This window comes from Electrophorus electricus, chromosome 14 (assembly GCF_013358815.1).
Source record: "Electrophorus electricus isolate fEleEle1 chromosome 14, fEleEle1.pri, whole genome shotgun sequence".
Classification (NCBI taxonomy): domain Eukaryota; kingdom Metazoa; phylum Chordata; class Actinopteri; order Gymnotiformes; family Gymnotidae; genus Electrophorus; species Electrophorus electricus.
In genome coordinates, this window is record NC_049548.1 from 1,136,697 (window position 1) to 1,157,500 (window position 20,804).

Below are 20,804 nucleotides of genomic sequence, written 5' to 3' on the forward strand. Positions count from 1 at the left end.
CTGCTGTCCATGCTGTAACAGAGGGCAGCCTGTCACACTATGAGGATAGCACCAACTACCCTCATCAGCAAGCTTAAGTGCACACGATTGGCTGGTGCTACAATGAATGACAAGGGGCAGAGTAATGTCCTCCATCCCACCCACAGAGCAGCGCCAGTTTTCTCCCTTGGGCTCCCAGACATGGATGGCTATGGCATCAACCAGCCTGTTTTCTGTTGCCCAACCCAGGCGCCTGGTTTCTGCACGTGCTTTGTTATAATGAAGCTTGGAGTGGTTGCTATGGTGTGCAGCTGTGAAGTACTGTAAGTGCATGTTACATGTTTGCATGGTTCTGTAGTTCTGTAGCACTGTGAATCACAGCAAATCATCAGAGACTGTCCAGTAAAGTACATTAGCCAAAGGTCAATGACCTCAAACTTAAAACCCTGCTGTGCCTGCCTGGACATGAGTGATGGGTGTGCAGATAACCTGGGAAACAAACAGGCGTCAGACATCCTGGTGCTATTAGGTACTCTTTCGTTTTTAGTAGTATCTGTTTGGACCATCTAACATAATTAATGTCCATTTTTCAAGGAAACTCTAAAGTCTTTGGTAAACTTGTTATGCTGTAGCACTCAGAGCTCAGTGAATACTGGAAAAGGCAAATTGAAGTAGCTCTATGCTGTATGCTCACAAACAACACTTATTTCATATATAGGCAATCGGAATTCACAGCAGCATTTACTGCAGTGACACATTTGGCACTGGGGTGTGCATTAGTGGCACTGCACAAACTACTGACCAAGATCCAACAATAGAAAGAGATGTTTCTTTGATTGTGATCGCTGTTTGTTTCCCACTTCAGACTTCATGGAGAAGGTTTTCTGTGCCATGGGCTGATTGGTGATTAGGACACTCACCTGCTAGGCCTGTCAGCCCACCAAGAGCTTTAAAGCTTAGCAGGATTCACGGTAGTCCTGGTACTGGTTACCGTGATTGTCATCAGGGTGAACAAGGTCCAGACTGTCATGTTACACATGAATGGCACTGACATGCTCTGCAGAGCATGACTGTGCATTGCAGTTTTAGCATTCACCATTACTGAGAGAAGGCAATATGCAAATCGGCATGCAGGTTCTTTTCTTGTGTTATCTTTTGGACAGATGAAGAATAATTGTTTCTATGTCTTTTTTCCTCATAAATTTGCAACTCTGTGCTTTATGCTACATTAGAAAGGGAAACATTTATGTAGCTCACTCGTTTTGAATTATACCACGACAATGAGAAGGATCCTATCTGTTAATTTAGCTGCCATCAGCCTGCAGCATCCCCATGTCACCCTCAAGGTTTACACGGCTCTCACATACAGGAAGATAAAGGCATGTCAGCCCTCCACAGATCAGCAGGTCCAAGGCCGCCAAGCAGCCTCGGCTTCAGCACGACAACCAGACGGGCTCAGGGGTACCGATAGAGTGCCACCATGTGCATCTTCCATCATTCATGGGGGACACATGCCTCTCCAGGCTGTGTGGGGCCTCTCGGCCAACCTGAGCTTCAAGTGTAATTCCAGCCACACTGCTGGTAGGCAATGAACAGACATTAAGAGTCCTACTCAGCTGGACAACTGTGTCCCTCCATCTGAATTCATTACCTAAGATGATTTTTAATGATGTTTTGAATAAATGTATTTGGTATGTTTGTGGGGGTTTTTTTTTGGGGGGGGGGTGATACTCGATTGGAAAAGCTTGCAAACTCAGCTGTTTAATTGTGCTTACATAAGTGGTAGATAATATTGGAAATGAGTCTGTAATCTGCTTATTTGGATTAAAATCAAATAGCAGGCTACAGCTGGTGTGTGTGGGGTGTGTGTGTGTGTGTGTGTGAGTGTGTGTGTGTGTGTGTGTGTGTGCGGGTGTGTGTGTGTGTGTGCGGGTGTGTGTGTGTGTATGTGTGTGCGTGCGTGAGAGAGAGAGAGAGAGAGAGAGAGAGAGAGAGAGAGAGAGAGAGAGAGAGAGAGAGAGACTGGACTAAGAGTTGTTCTTAGTAACACTACATAAAGTGTTAAAATGTGTGGCTGCATGGACTTTGATGACAGTAATATTAATACACAATAGATGACCATCAGAAACTAGTTATTGAATGTTGGTGCACAGCTGCAAAATAAACTTTAAATAAGACGTAAAATAAACGTCGACCTCTGTTGTGTTGTTATGTAGAATGTTTTATTATATAGACCGCCATAAGAAATAAATACCCTCAAAGATGACAGTCAGTTATAGCAGAAATGGACATTGTTTACTCATTGCGCAAATTCGCCCACGTCACGTCTCGTACGTCAAGGAAGAATTAACGTGATTACCGATATTTTTCGGTCTCGCAAATGCACCTCTAACTCCGTTAGGTTAGCACCGTTATTCGGAGTAAGACGTTGGAGCACCTTGCACACATATCGGTGGTGCGCGCCCTGGGCACGTCCGAAGCACATTGTTTTCCTGAATGAAACCGTATGCCCGCTATTATTAGAACGGTCGCTGACGTCACAATGGAAGCCGCATCCACGTCCAGCGGGAGCCTGCAGACGGTCCTCTCAAGAGCGCGTGAATGGGTTGCCTAACGGCGGCTTCAACCAGCACAGCGAGACACTGCGTTATTAATCTTAAAAAACCCCAAACGGATTAACATTTTTTTTTTTGACAAACTGGGACACTGTAGCGATTACGAAATGTTCTTGCAGCATTTTCCCAGCTAGCGCTCGGCGATTTTATTTTATACTTCTTGACTTGAAGTCTTGACTTCAGTTCTTGACAACAATACTAATAAAAAAAACAGCCCAAAGAAACGGTAGGTGTTTTTCTGTCAACAGTTCAGCACCCTGCTGCTAAACAAAGACCGGGGTGTTGTCCTCTTGATATTCAGTCACCTGTGCCCTGAGCTTCAGCGCTTTGGATGGGTACTGCTGCTATTATGTGGTATGGTGTTGTATTTATTATTATGTTCACAGTGCATTACTGTCATTGTGTTATGTAGCTCTGTCATAGGTAGATATTGTGAGAAAATAAACAACAGTTGCAACTATTGTGATCCTAGTACCTTCATACTAAACGACCCATCTGAGCTTGCGTTCATTAGGCAATTGCATTAAGTACGCTGATATCCAATTAGACTCGTGCAGCCGAAGATGTCATGGCAATAGCGGTTACGTACAATACTGTTGCTGCTCCCCAAGTTTAGACTGATGCTCGGTACTTAATACATCAGCAAAAGTGGTGTTGTGATCAACAGCATATTCGGAGTGTTTACAATCTTAATAATTTTGGCTTTTATAATGAATTTGGGTGCACGTGGGCTAGTTTGTAGCCAACTTTCTTCAAATTATTGGGTAAAAGTTACAACGGGAAGTACTGTGACATACCCAGCGTCATTCAGATATGAAGCAAAGTTAATGTGTTTGTTAATGTGGTGTTAATGTGCTGTTAATGTGGTATTTGGTTGTCTTTTATCACCACTCCCTTTATCAGTGGGTTTGGTTTGTGTTGGTAAATAGATTCCTCCATAGCATTAAGCAATATCATATCCCCTTGGAGGTCAGTGTTGTCACAGGGTAGGTCAGAGGGTCCAGAAATAGTATCTGTGCATGCACTTCTCTTCTTGTGCGGGCTTTTATGTAATATTGATGGAGTATATGAGAATAAAGATTTACTGTTTATTCTCTTAGGGGAGCAGATTTAATAAGAATGACAGTTTAATGTGTTAAGGTTATAAGGTGCCAGAATGGTGGGTGTTAGGCTAGAATCTCCTAATGCTTCTTGCTTAATATTTATGAGTCATGTTAGATGATTAAATATTAACCATAAAAATCTGCAAGTCTATAACAATGCATTTCTCTCTCTCCCTCGTTCACGCTCTCTCTCTTTCACATACACACAAACACACATTCTTACTCACTCAATACACACACACAAACACACACACACACACACACACACACACACACACACACACACACACACACACACACACACGCTGGAGTTTAATGTGTAACTACTGCAGTGATTAAAGGGCAACAACAACAATATGATGTCATCCTCAATGATCAGGTTGACAATAATCTACTTCATTACAGTGGTTCCATAAGTAACAACTATAATAATAATAATCTCCTGGTAGTAAGGTAATGTGGGTGTTACTCTATAGTTTTACTTGCTGTTATATGATAAATTGTATCTGCCTACCCACTAATTACCTTAATCAAAGTTACATATGGTCAACTCTTTTTGTACTATGAGTACTGTTTCTCAGGAAAATCTTTACGACCCAACTTGTATAATTCTACATGCTTTGGTATGACAGGATCAGTGCATCCTTGTGGTCATGACCGGACGGGCTTGAACCATTCTACTAGCCATGTAAACAAGTACCACTAAGAGCAAATCTAGAGATGGGAGTATAATGGTCACTTTATTCATCTTCATTTATAAAGTGGGTTTCTTTAACAATATCAAAGTGCTTATGTGAACCCTAAAATATTATAACAGTACTGAAACTAAAAGGGGACTTTTTGAACTGTCTAGCTCAGCGAGAAAAACATGCAGAGAAACTATTTTAGGCTCATGCAAACATGAAGTCCTGTATTACACTGAGGTTTCACTGACCCAGGGCCAAGGGCAGTGTTGTCTGTGGCTCACATATACAGATTCCTGGAATCCAATACATTCTTCAGTTTGTGTCTCGCTGTGTGAACTGCTGTGGCCTCACATCACATCCCTTCCACATGCAGGGCAACCTGAGATACAGCATGGACTACGAAAGACCCAATGTGGAAACCATCAAGTGCGTCGTCGTTGGAGACAATGCCGTGGGGAAGACACGTCTTATATGTGCCCGGGCCTGCAATACCACCTTGACCCAGTACCAGCTACTGGCCACCCATGTCCCCACTGTCTGGGCTATTGACCAGTACAGGGTCTGCCAGGAGGTACATTTCTTTTTAGCCATCTGAATTGCGCACAGCATTGTGAGTCATTTTAAATACAAACAGGGCCTAGTTTAAGAACGTAAAGGACACGTGGACACAATTTAAGAAGCATCCAGGCTATAGCATAGAAACCTGTTCCTAGTTAGAGTGACGAAACGCCAGGCCATGATGAAGATCTGTCTGCTCACAGGTGTTAGAGCGATCCAGAGATGTCGTGGATGATGTCAGTGTGTCCCTCAGGCTGTGGGACACCTTTGGAGACCACCACAAGGACAGACGCTTTGCCTATGGCAGGTAATACTAGCCCGTTTTAACAGTATGTAACTGGAACTGCAGTGTTAATAAAAGAGCAGAGCAAAGCAGGAATTATTTACTTTGAAGAGACTCCAACTATTGATTGCTTCTTTCCTGGGCTTTGATAAAATTATGGCAGAATAGGGCAATAGGATGTTTTTATGGTTTGTGTTAATATAAGGCAAAAATCTGTTTGGAAGTTTTTGTACATTGAGTATGACGTCATTCATCTCCAGATCTTCTGTAGGCCACTCATGGAACTGCTTTTATTTATGGTTTCTTTTTCTCTTTTTTTGGTCATATTTCCTCTGTTCCTCACACTTTCTTTTCTTGCACCTTCAAGGCAGGTTAACCAGAGTGCATCTTCAATTTCATTAATGTTTATAAGAAACACCTTGTGTTTTTGTTTAATGCTGCCGTGTTTACTCATGCATCTCCTACGTGATTTTCTGATTTAAGTAGGTCTTCCATTGTACAACAGTTAATCTGAATGTTGTTATTCAAACCTGAGAGTGTCTTCTCATTCTATTTAAATTGCACTCCAAAACTAGCATGATAATGCATGATATCGGTTTCATTTTGTTAAGACTTGATAAATGAACATTAGAAATAATTTAACACTCCCTAGGACTGCCTAGCAGTGGTGGAAAAATGCTCCTCGGTGGGGAGGGAGTGTCACATTGATGGAGTCCAGCAAGGCTTTCGTGTCTTTTGATAGCACAGGGCAGATGGTACCTGACGGCCTGAGTGTGCACTGTTGCAGTGGGGATGTTAGTCTTTCTCCCTCCTGACAGTTTGCGAGAGAGGCTAATGAGAAAGCAGGGCAGACCTAGCCGTGCCACGAGACACCTGTGTTTCATTCCCTGAGAGTAAACTAAGGAACACATACACTCACACATTTCCTGCTTGATTCAGCACAGCAGTCGGCAAATTGCCACCCCTGCACATGCATGCAGGCACGCGCAGGCACGCGCAGGCATGCGCAGGCACGCGCAGGCACGCATGTCCATCCTGCCACACTCGCTGTCCTTGGGCTGATCCCCCTCTCAGCAGAATTACATTTCCATTCCGTGGCGCCATATATCCGTTTCGTTTTTTATCGTGGCCTAAAAATAAAACAAAACTGCTGCCACCGTGAGCCATAAACTCAGGCCCGGGGACATGAAGACACAAGGGTGGCCTCAGGTCAATGACTGCGCCCCTTTACCCCGGCACATCACACGGCCCAGTAACCCAAACCGGCACCACTAAAAACAGAGCTGTGGGCATAGCTCCATTTGTGGACACAGATATATTTGTTGACACCGTTCCATTTGTGGACACAGATATCTGTGGACACAGATCAGGTTTAAGACCTAATTTAAATGACTTCAGGAGTGAGTGCATATTTAGTAATGGGCTCTCCAAGTTTTCCAGACACCCTGTTAGTGTCCTATGAGTAGAGATGAAGAGACCTGCACACTGAATGCTGACTGGCTTGAAGTGGAATTAGTGATGAGTAATGAATGACTCCGTCGCAAACAGCAAGACATAAATCTGGGTGTTTATTCTCCACAGCCTGTCAGAGCTGGGCTTTGAGGTAGTGACTAAATCTCACACTGCTTTTACATTACAAATAAAGCACAATTGCAGTGGAGTTTTGACCTTCTTTGTAAAAGGCTCTCCTTTCCAAACTTGCTATATTGCTTTGCGTTTGTATTGTTTATGTGTGAGATTTACCAATTTTAGCAGTCTGTGATATTGTGCACTAGAGCCAAACTAGACATGCTCAGTCAGGGTTTTACCTTGCGATTTGGCTGGGGAAGGTGTCATTGATTGGTGAATTGATTGCAGTTGCTGTTTTCATTGGGGATGCAGGCATTTTAAGCAGCAGGAGTGTTTGCAGGGTGGATCGGACTCGGCACAAATGAGCTGATGTGCACTCGGGTACTGCGTGAGGTCACAGCAGAAGGTGGTTGCTGACCCTCGTGCAATTTTTAACTTTCCACATATGAATGGTTCGATCAGCAGGGCATTGATTGGGGTCTGGAATGAGGCATGCTTGCACTGTGGAGCTGATTTGCTATCAGCTCTTATTTGGCCCTGCTTTCAGCAAGCCAGTCACTTCCTGCAGAGACCTGAGCTCAGCAGCTGCTATCTGAGCAGTCCTATATCTCGTGTGTTTAACCTTTTACGGTGCTTATTGCCAGAACTGCTCCTTTCTTGTTGTACAATAGTGTTTAGCATGGTAAAATCAAAAGACTTGGCCGGGAACCTCTGATGTGGACCCTCAGCCTGGATCCTAGATCAGTTGATTACAAGTTGTCTCAGAGGATCTTATATTTCCTCAGAGCCATTTGCATGATTAAACGTTTAGATCACATTTTTTTTTATTATAATGACTGGGTGATTTTGTGCAACAAATGAGGTGAAATTTAACACTCTTGTTATATATACATGACATGAAAATGAGTTAAAACTTTTTTCCCAGACCAGATGCCATTCCCAGAACATGATGCTTTTTAAAATTATTTGCAAAGGCCAATTACCACGTAGCATTGTTCTGTGCCTGTTTTTGTTTGTAGGACATCAGTGATCTTAACGTGAGCCTGAGAAAGGTAATGGAGACGCTGTAAGTCTGCAGGGCCACTAGCGTCTTCCTAACCCTCTGCATTTCCAGTTTTGACTGTGTGGCGCGGTAGCCGCGGCGTCCGTCAGCGAGTGCTGCGCGGTTCCTTTGGTGGACGATGGGCGAAGGTGGCGATCTTGCATTGTTCACTGTTCTCATGCAGTTGCCTCTCGCTCCACTCTCAGCATAGCCAGTGTACTAACCTCCCTCCGAGAAGGTATGCCAGCCATGCGTCAGTATGTCTGCATGTCCTTATTTTAGTTTCATTTTGTTTTTGGTTTCTGTCATTTTTGTTTCTCATGTTTGAAATGGTCTTCTCTGGGGCGCCCCCCCCCCACCCCAAAAAAAAAAAAAAAAAAAGGAAAAGTATTGCCAAAGGTGTTCATTGCTGCAGTCGTCAGACGCCTCAAAGGATCATGGGTGGGAACCAAAGGTGATCTTTTCGCATCCTGTCACGAGATCAATGTCAGGCTGGCATTGAGGCCACGGGCGGGTCCCTCCTCTGCATGCCGCCTAAGCACTGCGGGGCTGAGGCTCTGCGCCGGGTTCCGCTTGGTGCCTGCCGCTGTACAGCATACTTTGCTGCACATTCTGTTCGCATGCTGTGTCAAGTGATGTCTTGCACTCTGTTCGTATAATGATGGTTTAGGACTGAGCAGTTGCTCGAGTCACCTTCTCTTCATTTTCACGTCCCTAAGGTCTGATGTGGTGGTTCTCTGCTTTTCCATCGCCAACCCAAACTCTCTCCATCATGTCAAGACCATGTGGTACCTGGAGATCAAGCACTTCTGCCCACGTACACCTGTCATTCTTGTAGGGTGTCAGCTGGATCTACGCTATGCAGACCTTGAGGCTGTCAATCGGGCTCGGCGACCCCTGGCGAGGTACCCCCTTGCAGTAGTCCTCAGACTTCTGCTGCTATTTGAGCTTTTTTCATTCATTACAAACACATTCAGAATATTTACTTTCTCCTCTGATTAATGTTTTTTGTGGATAAAGTGATTGTCCTTTTCCATCGTCTACCCAAGATTTCTATCATATTAAAGTACCTTGTTGAATTTTCTCCAACAGGCCTATAAAACCTGGGGACATTCTTCCTCCTGAGAGAGGAAGGGATGTGGCCAAAGAGTTGGGGATTCCATATTATGAGACAAGTGTCTTTGATCAGTTTGGCATCAAAGACATCTTTGACAATGCCATTCGAGCTGCTCTCATCTCCAGGCGCCACCTTCAGTTCTGGAAGTCCCATTTGCGAAAGGTTCAGAAACCCCTCTTGCAGGCACCCTTCTTGCCCCCAAAAGCTCCTCCACCACTAATCAAGATCCCAGAGTGTCCATCCAACAATCGGGATGGCCCCAGGCAGCTGCTGGAAAACCCTCTCTGTGCTGATGTCATGTTCATTCTTCAGGAGCACATTCACGTATTTGCCCACAAGATCTACCTGTCTACCTCATCCTCCAAGTTCTACGACCTCTTCCAGATGGACCTCTCTGATGAGTCCTCGTGCCTGGTGATGACAGTGCGCCATGACCGGGAATATCCGATGCGGGCCCTCAGCCTGGACACAGAGGAGGATGTGGCCGTGCTGCCCAACCTCTCCCCCTGCTCACTTCGTGCCTCTAAGAGTGATGGCACTCTGAAGATGGTGAACTTCAACAGGCAGCACCATCGTACCAAGCTGTCTCTTGGCTCGTGGAGCAAGGCCTTCTACAGCATGTACAAAGAGACTGTCGTCAACCCAGTGACAGGTAGCCTGACTCCCATGACAGTGGTGACAATGGACCACTCCATCCAGCTGGGGCCGTTCAGTGCGGTGCTGCGCTTCCTGTATACGGGGGAGCTCGATGAGAAGGAGAAGGACCTGATGAAGATTGCTCAGATTGCAGAGATCCTGGAGGTTTTTGATCTGAGGATGATGGTGGAGAACATCATGAATGAAGAGGGTTTCATGAATCAGGAAATTACAAAAGCTTTCCATGTGAGAAAGGCCAATAGAATTAAGGAGTGTCTGGCCAAGAACAATTTCACAGGTAAAAACAGGACCCCAGCACAAATTAATGTATTTCCTACTGCACTGACTCAAACACAGTTCGGACAGAACAAAGAAATTATTGCGATTTCAGTTACATCAGTCATGTCCTCATGCATTTTGACCTGACAGAGTTATATTTGAATGATAAGCAATTAAAGTAGTGTTGACACTGAAATTTAAAATTGATCTTATATGAACTTTTGTGCATGACATCCTTTGGCCATCCCTGAAGATGTGATGTTCAGGCTGGATGATGGAACCATCGAAGCCCATAAACCTTTGCTGATCTCCAGTTGTGATTGGATGGCTGCTCTGTTTGGTGGCTCATTCATTGAGAGTGCAAACAATGAGGTGAGTGAGAGAGCTCTATGCATTGTGTATTGAGCTAGAGGTGGTGCCTGACAAGTTTGTGGAATATTTCTATTACTTCATTGAGCATGAGTGTTGAATCTTTTCAATCCTCAAACAGATGGTGCAGGTCAGACTACCCACATACGATAATACATGCAGTGTGCCTGAGCACGCACACACACACACTACACACAAACAGAGTGTACTCTCACCAGAAAACTCAGCCCCCTGGCACACACGAACACACACACACACATACCACACACACACACACACACACACACACACACACCACACAGAGCATACTCTCAATGAGAAACCTCAACCCCCTGGCACACTCATACCCCCCCCCACCCCCCCCCGACACACACACACACACACACACACACACATGGCCTATGCACCAGGGCCTATGCACATTCATCTTAAACTCACAGAATGCATCTGCAAATACATCACCTCATACTGATACCTATTGAACATCACACGTCACTCAATTTTAGAGCTAATAAGCTAATAATTTGTCTCATTAAAATGTTGAAATTTGTATCCTCTGAATAACAGATCTTATGGAAACCATTAAGGCTTTAAAGCAAGTATTTTAAAACTTGACTTGTAATCTGAAGATTGCTGGTTCAAGCCCCACCACTGCCAAGTTCCTGCTGTTGGGCCCCTGAGCAAGGCCTTTAACCCTAAATTGCTCAAGTTGTACTCAATCATAATTGTGAGTTGCTTTGGATAAAGGTATCAGGTAAATGACAGTGCATCTTTATGTTGTTAAGGGAGGTATCTGCTATAAAGGTTCAATATAACTCCTTTAAAGAACAGTCTGGCTTTACTACCTAACAAGGGGAGATTGACATCAGTTGGAGGCATTTTGACTTTCCTTCTACGGCCAGGAAGATTGTCAAGACAATGGCAGGTCTACTTCATTCAGTCCAGTGGTGTGCTGAGCCAACCTCACATGCCAGTGTTACAACTGGGGCACCTTTATTTTAGGGCTGCTGCTGTCCTACTTACCCCAAGTATGTAGTGCTCATTTTGAATCAGAGAAGAAGAGCAGTTCTTCTCTTTTTAAAATGGTCTACTGCAGATTTTTCCTTTGAATCATGTTATGTAATGGGCTGCCTACATCTAGCTGTAATAATATGATGTGTAGGATATGTAGCCAGAACAAGGTACACTCCATTTCTCCCCCATACGAACCTGTCTAATTGAATGGCCCACTAGGAGACAGTAAAGTACTATCTTCTTGGGCTGCAAAATTTAAGAAAGGGCACACATTGTATTCCAAATTCTGTTCAGTAAAGAAATTAAAATACTGAAGCAACTTGGCAAGGTTTTTCTCTAGAACAACAGCATATAGTGTCAGAAGGGTGTGAAGTGCATCTGTTTCCATGAGGCAAAGAGGAGTCCCTGAGATAAAAGGAATTGACAATGAAGACTGTTAACCTTGACGAGCACAGCCAGCTTAGAGAAAACGTATTGTTTCAGTGGCTAATGCCTAGCAACCTATTATACCATACAAAATGCAACTATGTTTTCCACCACCACCACCACTCAGCTTGACTATAAACTGGCAGAAAACCAGCAAAAATGGGAACAGAGCCTTACTTCATACTTTGCAGTTATTACAATTTGGATGTAAAGCCTGAGACCAAAAGGACAGCAGTACTGCTTCAAACAGTGGGTGAAGACGTTCTTGAGATTCAGAACATGCTCAGAGTACAGATGCAGATCCTGAAAATTGGATTAAAATGCTGAAAGCTGTTGAATCATACTTTGCTCTGAGGGAAAAAAAACACTGCGTTTAACAGACATCAGTTCTGGGCCCACAAATACAATCCAGAATCAGGCACTGATAAGTTTGTAACTGAGTTAATACAAAGAGTATGCACCTGCAAATTCAAAGACACTGAAGATATATAATGCTGCCTGACAAAACATCAAAAATAACATTGTTTATCATCACAAATAACACTGGGAAGAACGTCTAGCAACAATAAATCTTACATTCGAAAGAGAACTTGACATTTGTTGTGCTAGAACAGTCAGAGTGGCACCAAGCTAAAGTAATATCTGTTGAACTTGGCAAGCAAAGTGTGCATGCTAAAAGAAGGAGGAAGACATGTGCAGTTAAAATGACCAGCACCTGCAGGCAGAACATGGAAGTGCCATGGAAAAGGTTGTGCAGACCAACTGGTGGATGCTCTCACGGACATCTCCAACATCTCTCTGCTCAGTACCATCATCTCAATGTGCTTCACCATCATCCTCGTGCTGTGGAATTCTTCATTGTCCATCATGATGAAATGCTTTGAGAAGCTTGTCATGAGACATATCAAGATACAGCTGTATTGTCTAAAATGTCCTATTTGGACAAAAAGGACACATACATTAAAATGCTGTTCATGGACTTCAGTTCAGCATTCAGCACCATCATTCCTCAGCATCTGACTGAACAGGTGAGATTGCTCATCCTGAACTGAACTCTGTAACTGGACCTTGGACTTCCTGCCTGGGAGACCTCAGTCCAGCACCATCACACTGAGCATTGGGGCTAGCCACGATGCTCAGTCAACTGTGTGGTCAGTCCACTGTGTAGTTAGTCCACTGTGCATTGACACCCAACTCCAACCACATCATCAAGTTTGCGATGACCTGGCCATGGTGGGTCTCATGAACAGGGATGGCGAGTCAGCATAGAGAGAAGCTGGAGGAGGCTAATGGACTGGTATGCAGCAGCAACAAGTTTCTGAATGTGGACAAAACAAAGTGATGCTTGTTGGCTCAACATCAGCTGCTCGATTCAACTTCTGTTGACTCAACATCAAATGCTGAATCCTCAACACCAGCTCTACAGCCAAGGAAACCCAGTAGCGACTGATTCCCGAGGATGCTGGGGAAAGCTTATGTCCCCCCACCATCCTCACCATCCTGAGCATCCTCACCATCCTCACCATCCTCACCATCCTGAGCATCCTCACCATCCTCAGCATCCTTAGCATCGTCACACAGGGAGATTATATGGCACACCCTGAGTAGCTGCACCACTGCTCGATTTGGGAATTGGTTTCGGAGAGACCCTCCAGTGAACAGAGAGGAGAGCAGGGGAGACCATCGGGGTCGTTCTCCCGTCCACCCAGACATTTACACCACAAGCTGCTCTCACAAAACACCAGCATTTTGGATGATTCCACACACCCATCACATGAACTCTGCCATGTGGGAAAAGGTACTAAAGCATCCAGGTCCTCACAACCAGAGTACACAAGTATCTTCACCAAAGCCATCAGACTCCTCAACTCCCAAAGGCTGGCCAGACACTCCATCATGCATGCATACACACACACACACACACACACACACACACACACACACACACACACACACACACACACACACACACAACACACATTGAAACCATCTTACTCTCTCACTTTGCATACACATTTCCTAAGGTGTGTTTTCAGAATACTATATTTAAAATAATGTTGAATTTTGCACTTTTTGACATATCTTAATAACGTCTGCTGCTAGAATACAGTATTTAACAAATGCCATATTCCATTTCATTTTGTAATCTTACATTGTTATACTGGCTACATCAGCAACTGCCGTGTTCATATATGCTGCAAGCATATCTGCTTAACACTTACTTGTCATGGTATGTTACATCTTCTGCACACCCTCTCACTTTGCTCAGTGATAGTTACTGATTGGTATTGCCCTACATTGTCATGATTATTGGTCCTACATTTAATATTTTTTGTTGTTTACACTTGTGTTCTTTTGTTTTGCACCATGGTCTTCTAGGGACATTATTTGCTTTTACTGTAGCTGGAATGACATTTAAATGCCTCTTGACTTCAGTCTTGACATGGCGGTACTAAAGTCCAGCCAAAACCAGAAAGCCTTTCTTCAGTTCTACACTAACAAGTGCATCAAACACTCCTGCAAGCCCGTTCTCAGTTCATCTCAATTCAAAAGGCTGGTGCAATTTCTTCCTCAGCTCCAGCCAGAAAACAAGAGCTGCTCAAGTAACACCCATTGATCTTTGGAGGACTGGACGCATTTCCCGGATTGTTCCACATCTACACAGATCCCAGTGTAACCCTGGTGGTTCACAGCTGATTCCAGTTGCTGTTGATGACAGCCTGAAACACTACAGGACCTAGATAAGAGGAACATTATTTTGAAAGTCACAAAGCCTAACAGATGGGGTCAATGGCCTAGACATGACTCAGGGTCCCTCAGGGTCCGTTTCGAACCCAGAGATCACAAGAGGGCTGTTAAAAGGCAGCAATTCTCTATACCTGCATGAGAAGAGATCCAGTATATGCTAGATGGTAAAATAATTTTCACTATTCTGGATTAGAATTTATGCTACTGGTAAATAAAGCTCAGTGAAGAATCTGCTGACCTCTGCATGTTCAACACTCCATGAGGCAGATACTAGTTCCACTTCAGAATCAAGTCAGCTAATGAGGTTTTGCATCAGATGACCTATGAGAGCTTTGGAGACACCACAGGAGTTTATGTGATTACAGGTGACGCAATCAAAGACAAAGACAAGCATGACTACATAAAACAATGATGCATCAAATTTAACAGTGAAAAAATTCAATAATGTGAAAAGATTCCTATTATTAGTGCTGACCATCAGTGCTGGATTGCAGATCCATCCAAGGTGTGTGCCATCCAGGACATGCTTGGCACTGCCACCAAAAGAGCCCTGCAGGGTCTGTTTGGAATGGCACGTTACCTGTACTAGTGCCAATGATGCAGAACCTACAGTACCACTTCACCCTTTCCCGGCAAATGACACTTTCTGGCGGTGGCAGCCAGAACAATAGGCAGCTACGGACAAGCTGAAGGCAGCCATGGCAGTAGCACCTCCTCCTTCTCATCTACAATCCAAGAGCAAAGACTGTCTTATGGGCAGATGCATCCAAAGATGGCCTTGGGACATTTGTCATGCGAAACAGGCAGACTGTAGCATATGCCTCCCGAACGCTGTCTGACGCTGAGCAGAATTTTGTTCAGGTGTTTTAGCAATCATCATCACTCTTCAAAAACTCCACATGTATGTGTATGGCATCACGGCCGAGATTCAGTCTGATTGAGGTTATTATAGCCAAGCCCACTGACAAGGGACCAGTGAGACATCAATGGAAGTTACTACAAATTCAAGAATATGACATAAAAATCATATACACAGCAGGCAAAGAAACGAAGGTAGCTGATGTACCTCAGTGGTGAAAGAGTAGTCCATGCCCTATGCCCACAGACAGCCCTGGATGGTGATGTTATCTTGTTTCTGCAGGAAAACATTGAGACAGATGGTGAATTATCCCTTTTGAAGCAAATGCACTGCATGGGATAGCCACCGATACTGGCCCTTGAAGGACACACTATATATTGAGATGGCCTGGTAATTGTCAACAAACAAATTGCTCCAAGTGGTCTCAGAAGACTTCACAAAGCCCATCAAGGTATTTAGTGGTCAGTGGGCCATGCTATTGAGCTAATATATTGGTGGAATTGTGTGTTCTCTGGCAAGAGCTATTGCTAACCAACCACAAAGAGTTGCGACATGATGGCCTAATCTTGGTACTGAAATATTTGACTATGTTTGCGATTGTTCTGGATTAATACTCAAAATCTGATACAAACCAACAAGAAGACAACCATTGTCATTGAAAAACTCAAGAAAAATGTGTCGTCTTGCATCATCTGGAATGTAGCATAGTATGTTAAAAATGTTTGTTGTTGTCTTGTTGGGAATACTGTATGGAAATATGTTCACAGTATACATCTGTTCTGTAAATAAAACTAAAAGTGAAAGCAGTCTTTATTGAAAGAGTGGTGATGTAGTATATGTAGATTGTACATGGTGCATGCTGCATGGACTATTAGCTGTAAGAAAGGGCACATGCTATATTCCCTATTCTGTTCAGTAAAGAGATTAAAATACTGTAGTAATTAGGTCAGATTTGTGTCAAAAACAACACGATAACATGAACCTGCCATTAATTGTCCTGGGATTAAAAAAGAAAGGGGCTTGTTTTCTGAGCTCTGGTGAACAAGCAAGAGATACATCAACACTTTCTATCATGTGATTAAGAAAAAAGCTCCAGGAATATAGTTTTAAAAGGCTCCTGCTATTCATAATGAATTTTTTAAAAACCTAACCCAAAAGCAGAATGGTTTATATACTGCACTTATATAAACGTCTAAGTCTTACATTTGAAATGTGTTTTGTATTTATAATAAAATTTTTACAGGTCCGATACATTGAACAGTGCATAATATATAATATTGTACCATCTCACTGATATATGAAGCAATACTACTTAGCCATTCTAAGCTACCAAATTTGCTTCATCAGTTACATTCATGTGTAAGTTCTCTCTTGTCACAGCTTTAGTGATTTAACTGTATTTATATATTGCTGTTTCTCTTTCCTTCTTTGCCTTTGTGTGTGTGTATGTGTGCGTGTGGAATTGCCAGGTGTCTTTCCCCAACACCAGCAGGGTGTGTATGCAGGCAGTGCTGGAGTACCTCTACACAAATCAGCTGTCACCCATGGCTGACTTGGACCCAATGGAGTTAATCGCTCTGGCAAACAGACTGTGCCTTCCCCGCCTCATCGCCCTGACAGGTGGGCACTCCACCACACACACACACACACACACACACACATACAAGCTCTTCAGACCAAAAGCCAAGTAGCCAGTACAAACTTGAATCAAACTGACAATTTGGTTCCTCAATTTAGAGTTGCTAAGTAACGAGCAATGTCAAGGCTCAGTGAATCTGATTCCATGAGCCTGGTGGAGTGCAGATTGCAAGCTGTCTGGCTAACATCATCCAGCATGGCGATAGTCTGACATTGATCTATGGCTCATGTGAAGCCTTGCTTTAGGCTTTAGCGTGTGCCTCAGCAGAAATAACATATTTTCTGCTGAGATGTTTCAGTTGCAGATGGATGACTGAGAAGCTTTTTTTTGTGCAATAAAGCATCAAAATATTTTATTAGGCGCTGATGATTACTTGTTGGATAGTTTACCATGTTTTAATACAAGTTCTATTTTAAAATGCTTTTCTTTTGCACAGAACAATACGCGGTGGCTGAGCTGCTGAAGGCCTCCAGGGTTGGGCAAGACATAGATGGCGAGGTCCTCACCTACCTGGAGCTTTCACAGGTCTTGGCCATAGAGCAATCTTGTCTTGACCTTCAAGGTCTACTATTATTCAAATATATTTGTTTTTAAATATTGTATAATCTTCCATATTTAATTGAGATATAACCATGTCGGTTCTGTTCTTCTTATAGTTCCATAATGCCAACCAACTTGCTGCTTGGTGCTTGCACCACATTTGCACTCATTACAATAGCATATGTGCCAATTACCTCAAGGAGGTCAAGTCCAAATCAGCAGGTAAGAACACCAGACACAGTTACAGGCAATATAGTGTGTAAGGAACTGAATATGCGCTAGTAGTAATCACAAAGGCACAGCACACCCGAAGCCTTCAAGTTTCCATTATTGCAGAATGTGAAGTGCCTGCGGATGAGTGGAGCCAATCGTGCCTGTAGCCTTTGTCGTGTCCTCACGAATATTTGCAAATTTCGTCTGAGATTTCAGTGCACCGTGTAAAGTGTGACCTTGTTTTGATCACTCTGTGCGTGCTGTGGCCTGAACAGAGAACCAGGAATATTTTGAGAAGCACCGTTGGCCACCAGTCTGGTACCTGAAGGAGGAAGACCACTATCAACGCGTGAGGAAGGAGCGGGAAAAGGAGGACCAGGTCTTGAAAAAGCACTACTCACGCCGTCGCTGGTGTTTCTGGAGCACCTCTCCTGTGGTGGCCTGAGAGAGAGAGAGAGAGAGAGAGAGCAAGCGAAACAGTGCCTCTCTCTAGGCCCTCCCTACTAACATTTAATGTCTTAACTTTCAAACAATGCACTGGCATCTACTTTTCTTTTCTACTAGCATATAGGTCAAGGCAGGTGTCCAAAAGTTTCAAAGCACAATCTGTGTCCTAATAATGCAGGCCAATATATTGTATGTTGTTGTCCAGTGAACTTCAGTTAATGGTAACTGAATACGACATCATAGCATTATTTCACTGTAAGGGTTGTATAAGGAGAAAAATATAATCTGTTTTGGAGTTGTTTGCCTCATGGCAAAGTCCTGTCGATGTCACTAGACATCACCGGGGAAAGGGAATGTCAGAATGTTCCCCAGAATCAGTCTTATTTTCACTGTCTGATGCTGACCTGCTTCTCTGCTCTAGGCAAAACACTTTTCTGCAGCTATCCAGGTGGTAAACTCTTACGCTACAAATCACAACAAACCCATGCCTGAACTGAATAGCAGTTTAGTAGAATCAGCAATGTAGAACATTTGCATTATGAGCGTTAGCGTTAGAAGTCTTTCTGACTCTTTCCACCGATATGGTCTTTGTGACACTTGTGACCTCAAAGATGGGAACTTGGTGTTGCCTGGTGAGCGAACTCAGCTGTAGAGTGTACATCGTGATTGAGTTTACAGCAGCTCCTCTTTTGTACCAGCTCTAAGTAATAAAACATCAGAAACTTCAAATGCAATAACTCATTCACTGTACATCGCAAGGGCCAAGTCGCACCAGAGGACAGCTGCTGTTCTGGTGCCAGGGAATCGCCATAGCTCACCTGGCTAGTTCCGTGTGTTCCCATGGCCTATTTCATTCCTTTAGTGTACCACAGTGTATGCTCCTAAATGAAAGTTCACTCTTATTTTTTAGAAGGGCTTAGCACTATGACTTAGTTCAGGGTTTACTTGAAACCAAACTTAACCGGCAAATGTACCCATCCATAACCATCGATTACATATACTACCTTCACTGTGCTAGTGCTAGAAGTTCCATATACTGTAGTGGACTGTAACGTTGTTAACACATTAAAGATTGTTGTTAAAGGTTAAAGAAACTATAGATAATCTCAGAGGTTTTATGATGGATATGTGAATGGGAATGTGCAAAAAAGGCTGAAATAAGCTTTTGCTTTTAGATTGATGAACAATGAGGCTTTCTGCTGTTCATAGTTAGTGTTGGTCAGCATACTCTTGGTATATGTACCCTAACTGTTAAGAGCACGTGAGTGTTTGTGTCCAGAGCTGCATACATTGCTCATGTAACCTGAACCGGGCAGAGCCAGGTGGGTTAACTTGCCTGTGGGTAAAAGGGAAACTTAATACTTGAAAATAATAGAATGTTTTTGTCACTAGTCCTGTAGGTTGTCTTTAGTTTACAAAAATAAAAAGTAAATAACGATGCTCACTAGATGCAATGTGATTGTTCTATTTTGGTGATTTGGCCAGAATTGGTGTTGAGTGTCATTACCTGCTACAAACCAAGTGGCTGGTTCATTTGGTTCATGCTGTCAAAGGCCTTTGATCTTGCTGGACATTACTCTTAATGTTGGTTGTTTATTAAGGTATGTATTTGTTTAATTATTTTATATACAAAGTATTTAATAAATAATACATTTACTTATGCATAGTATTGTGTTTGTGTTTTGGCATGTTAAACTATATACTGTTATACATACAAACTATGTATGTTTATTTTTACATCTTTGGTTAAGTGTAAGGTAAAAGGTATTGTTAGGTACTGGGCCAAGGTAATGGTTAAGCTTTGGATGAAGGTTAGCCATCGTTTTAAAGATATTTAGTTATAGTAAAAAATTACATATGTAGTACATATTACATATATAGTAGTAGCAGCAGTATGTTTGTCTACTTGACTGTGTGAATAGACTCTATATTTTAAAAATTATTTTAAAAGTTATTAAAAAAAAGTTATTAAAAAATATTGAAAAATTAAGTATGTATGCATACACAACAAAAACAATACTGTTACAGTTTCAAAGAAATACAATTTTAAAGGAGCAATCAGCCTTTTTTACCAGCATAAAGTGACATTTATTTTACATTTATTTTCTGTCATGTGTAACTCACATGAGATGAAGAATCAGATTGCTTTGTAGTCCCTGAATGAACAAGTTCCTCCACATGGATGTGGCTATGTTTAAAATATTTAGTACAGCAGCTCTGATACATCCAGGCTAAGTGTCAGTATAATGACTGTTTCATAATGTAAACAAGAACCACTGTTGAAAAATGACTTCTTGCTCTTTTAAGTGTAGTGGGCTTAAAAATTGTAATAATAGTGTGTAATACTGGAGTTCAAGGAAAACACAAATTCAGGACTTGAGCAGGAGACTATTTGGGACAAAAAGGAGCCACACTCTATCCCAGAAAACCACCCAGCCTTTTATCCCAGAAACCAGCCAAACTGTATCCAAGAAAATCTCCAAACTCTGTCCCAGAAAACCAACCAGGCTTTATCCCAGAAACCAGCCAAACTCTATCCCAGAAAACCGGCTGCGCTGTACCACATCTCTAAGCCACAAATAACAACCACACTGCACAAGTGCTGGGACTTTGGACTTGGGACTGAGACTCTGTCTGGGTCTTATCCTCCTCCCCTTCCCCCAGGGGGCTGATATCTTTCTG

At 43.0% G+C, this 20,804-nt stretch overlaps 1 protein-coding gene across 3 annotated transcripts; it reads left to right on the forward strand.

The window, feature by feature from the left end:
* The first annotated feature begins 2,617 nt into the window (after window positions 1-2,617).
* rhobtb1 (Rho related BTB domain containing 1) lies at window positions 2,618-19,782 on the forward strand. Of its 3 annotated transcripts, XM_027009463.2 has the most exons (10): window positions 2,618-2,820; window positions 4,757-4,954; window positions 5,145-5,248; window positions 8,555-8,740; window positions 8,928-9,886; window positions 10,121-10,239; window positions 16,753-16,903; window positions 17,359-17,447; window positions 17,579-17,684; window positions 17,951-19,782. In XM_027009463.2, the coding sequence occupies exons 2-10, from the start codon at window positions 4,775-4,777 to the stop codon at window positions 18,118-18,120; spliced, it is 2,064 nt and encodes a 687-aa protein (XP_026865264.2). In that variant the 5' UTR covers window positions 2,618-2,820; window positions 4,757-4,774; the 3' UTR covers window positions 18,121-19,782. The 3 variants fall into 3 exon arrangements, with proteins under 3 accessions (XP_026865264.2, XP_026865266.2, XP_026865265.2); XM_027009465.2 differs by lacking the exons at window positions 2,618-2,820; window positions 4,757-4,954 and adding an exon at window positions 7,813-8,073 and having other exon boundaries at window positions 5,171-5,248; XM_027009464.2 differs by lacking the exons at window positions 2,618-2,820; window positions 4,757-4,954; window positions 5,145-5,248 and adding an exon at window positions 6,740-6,827.
* Window positions 19,783-20,804: the final 1,022 nt, after the last annotated feature.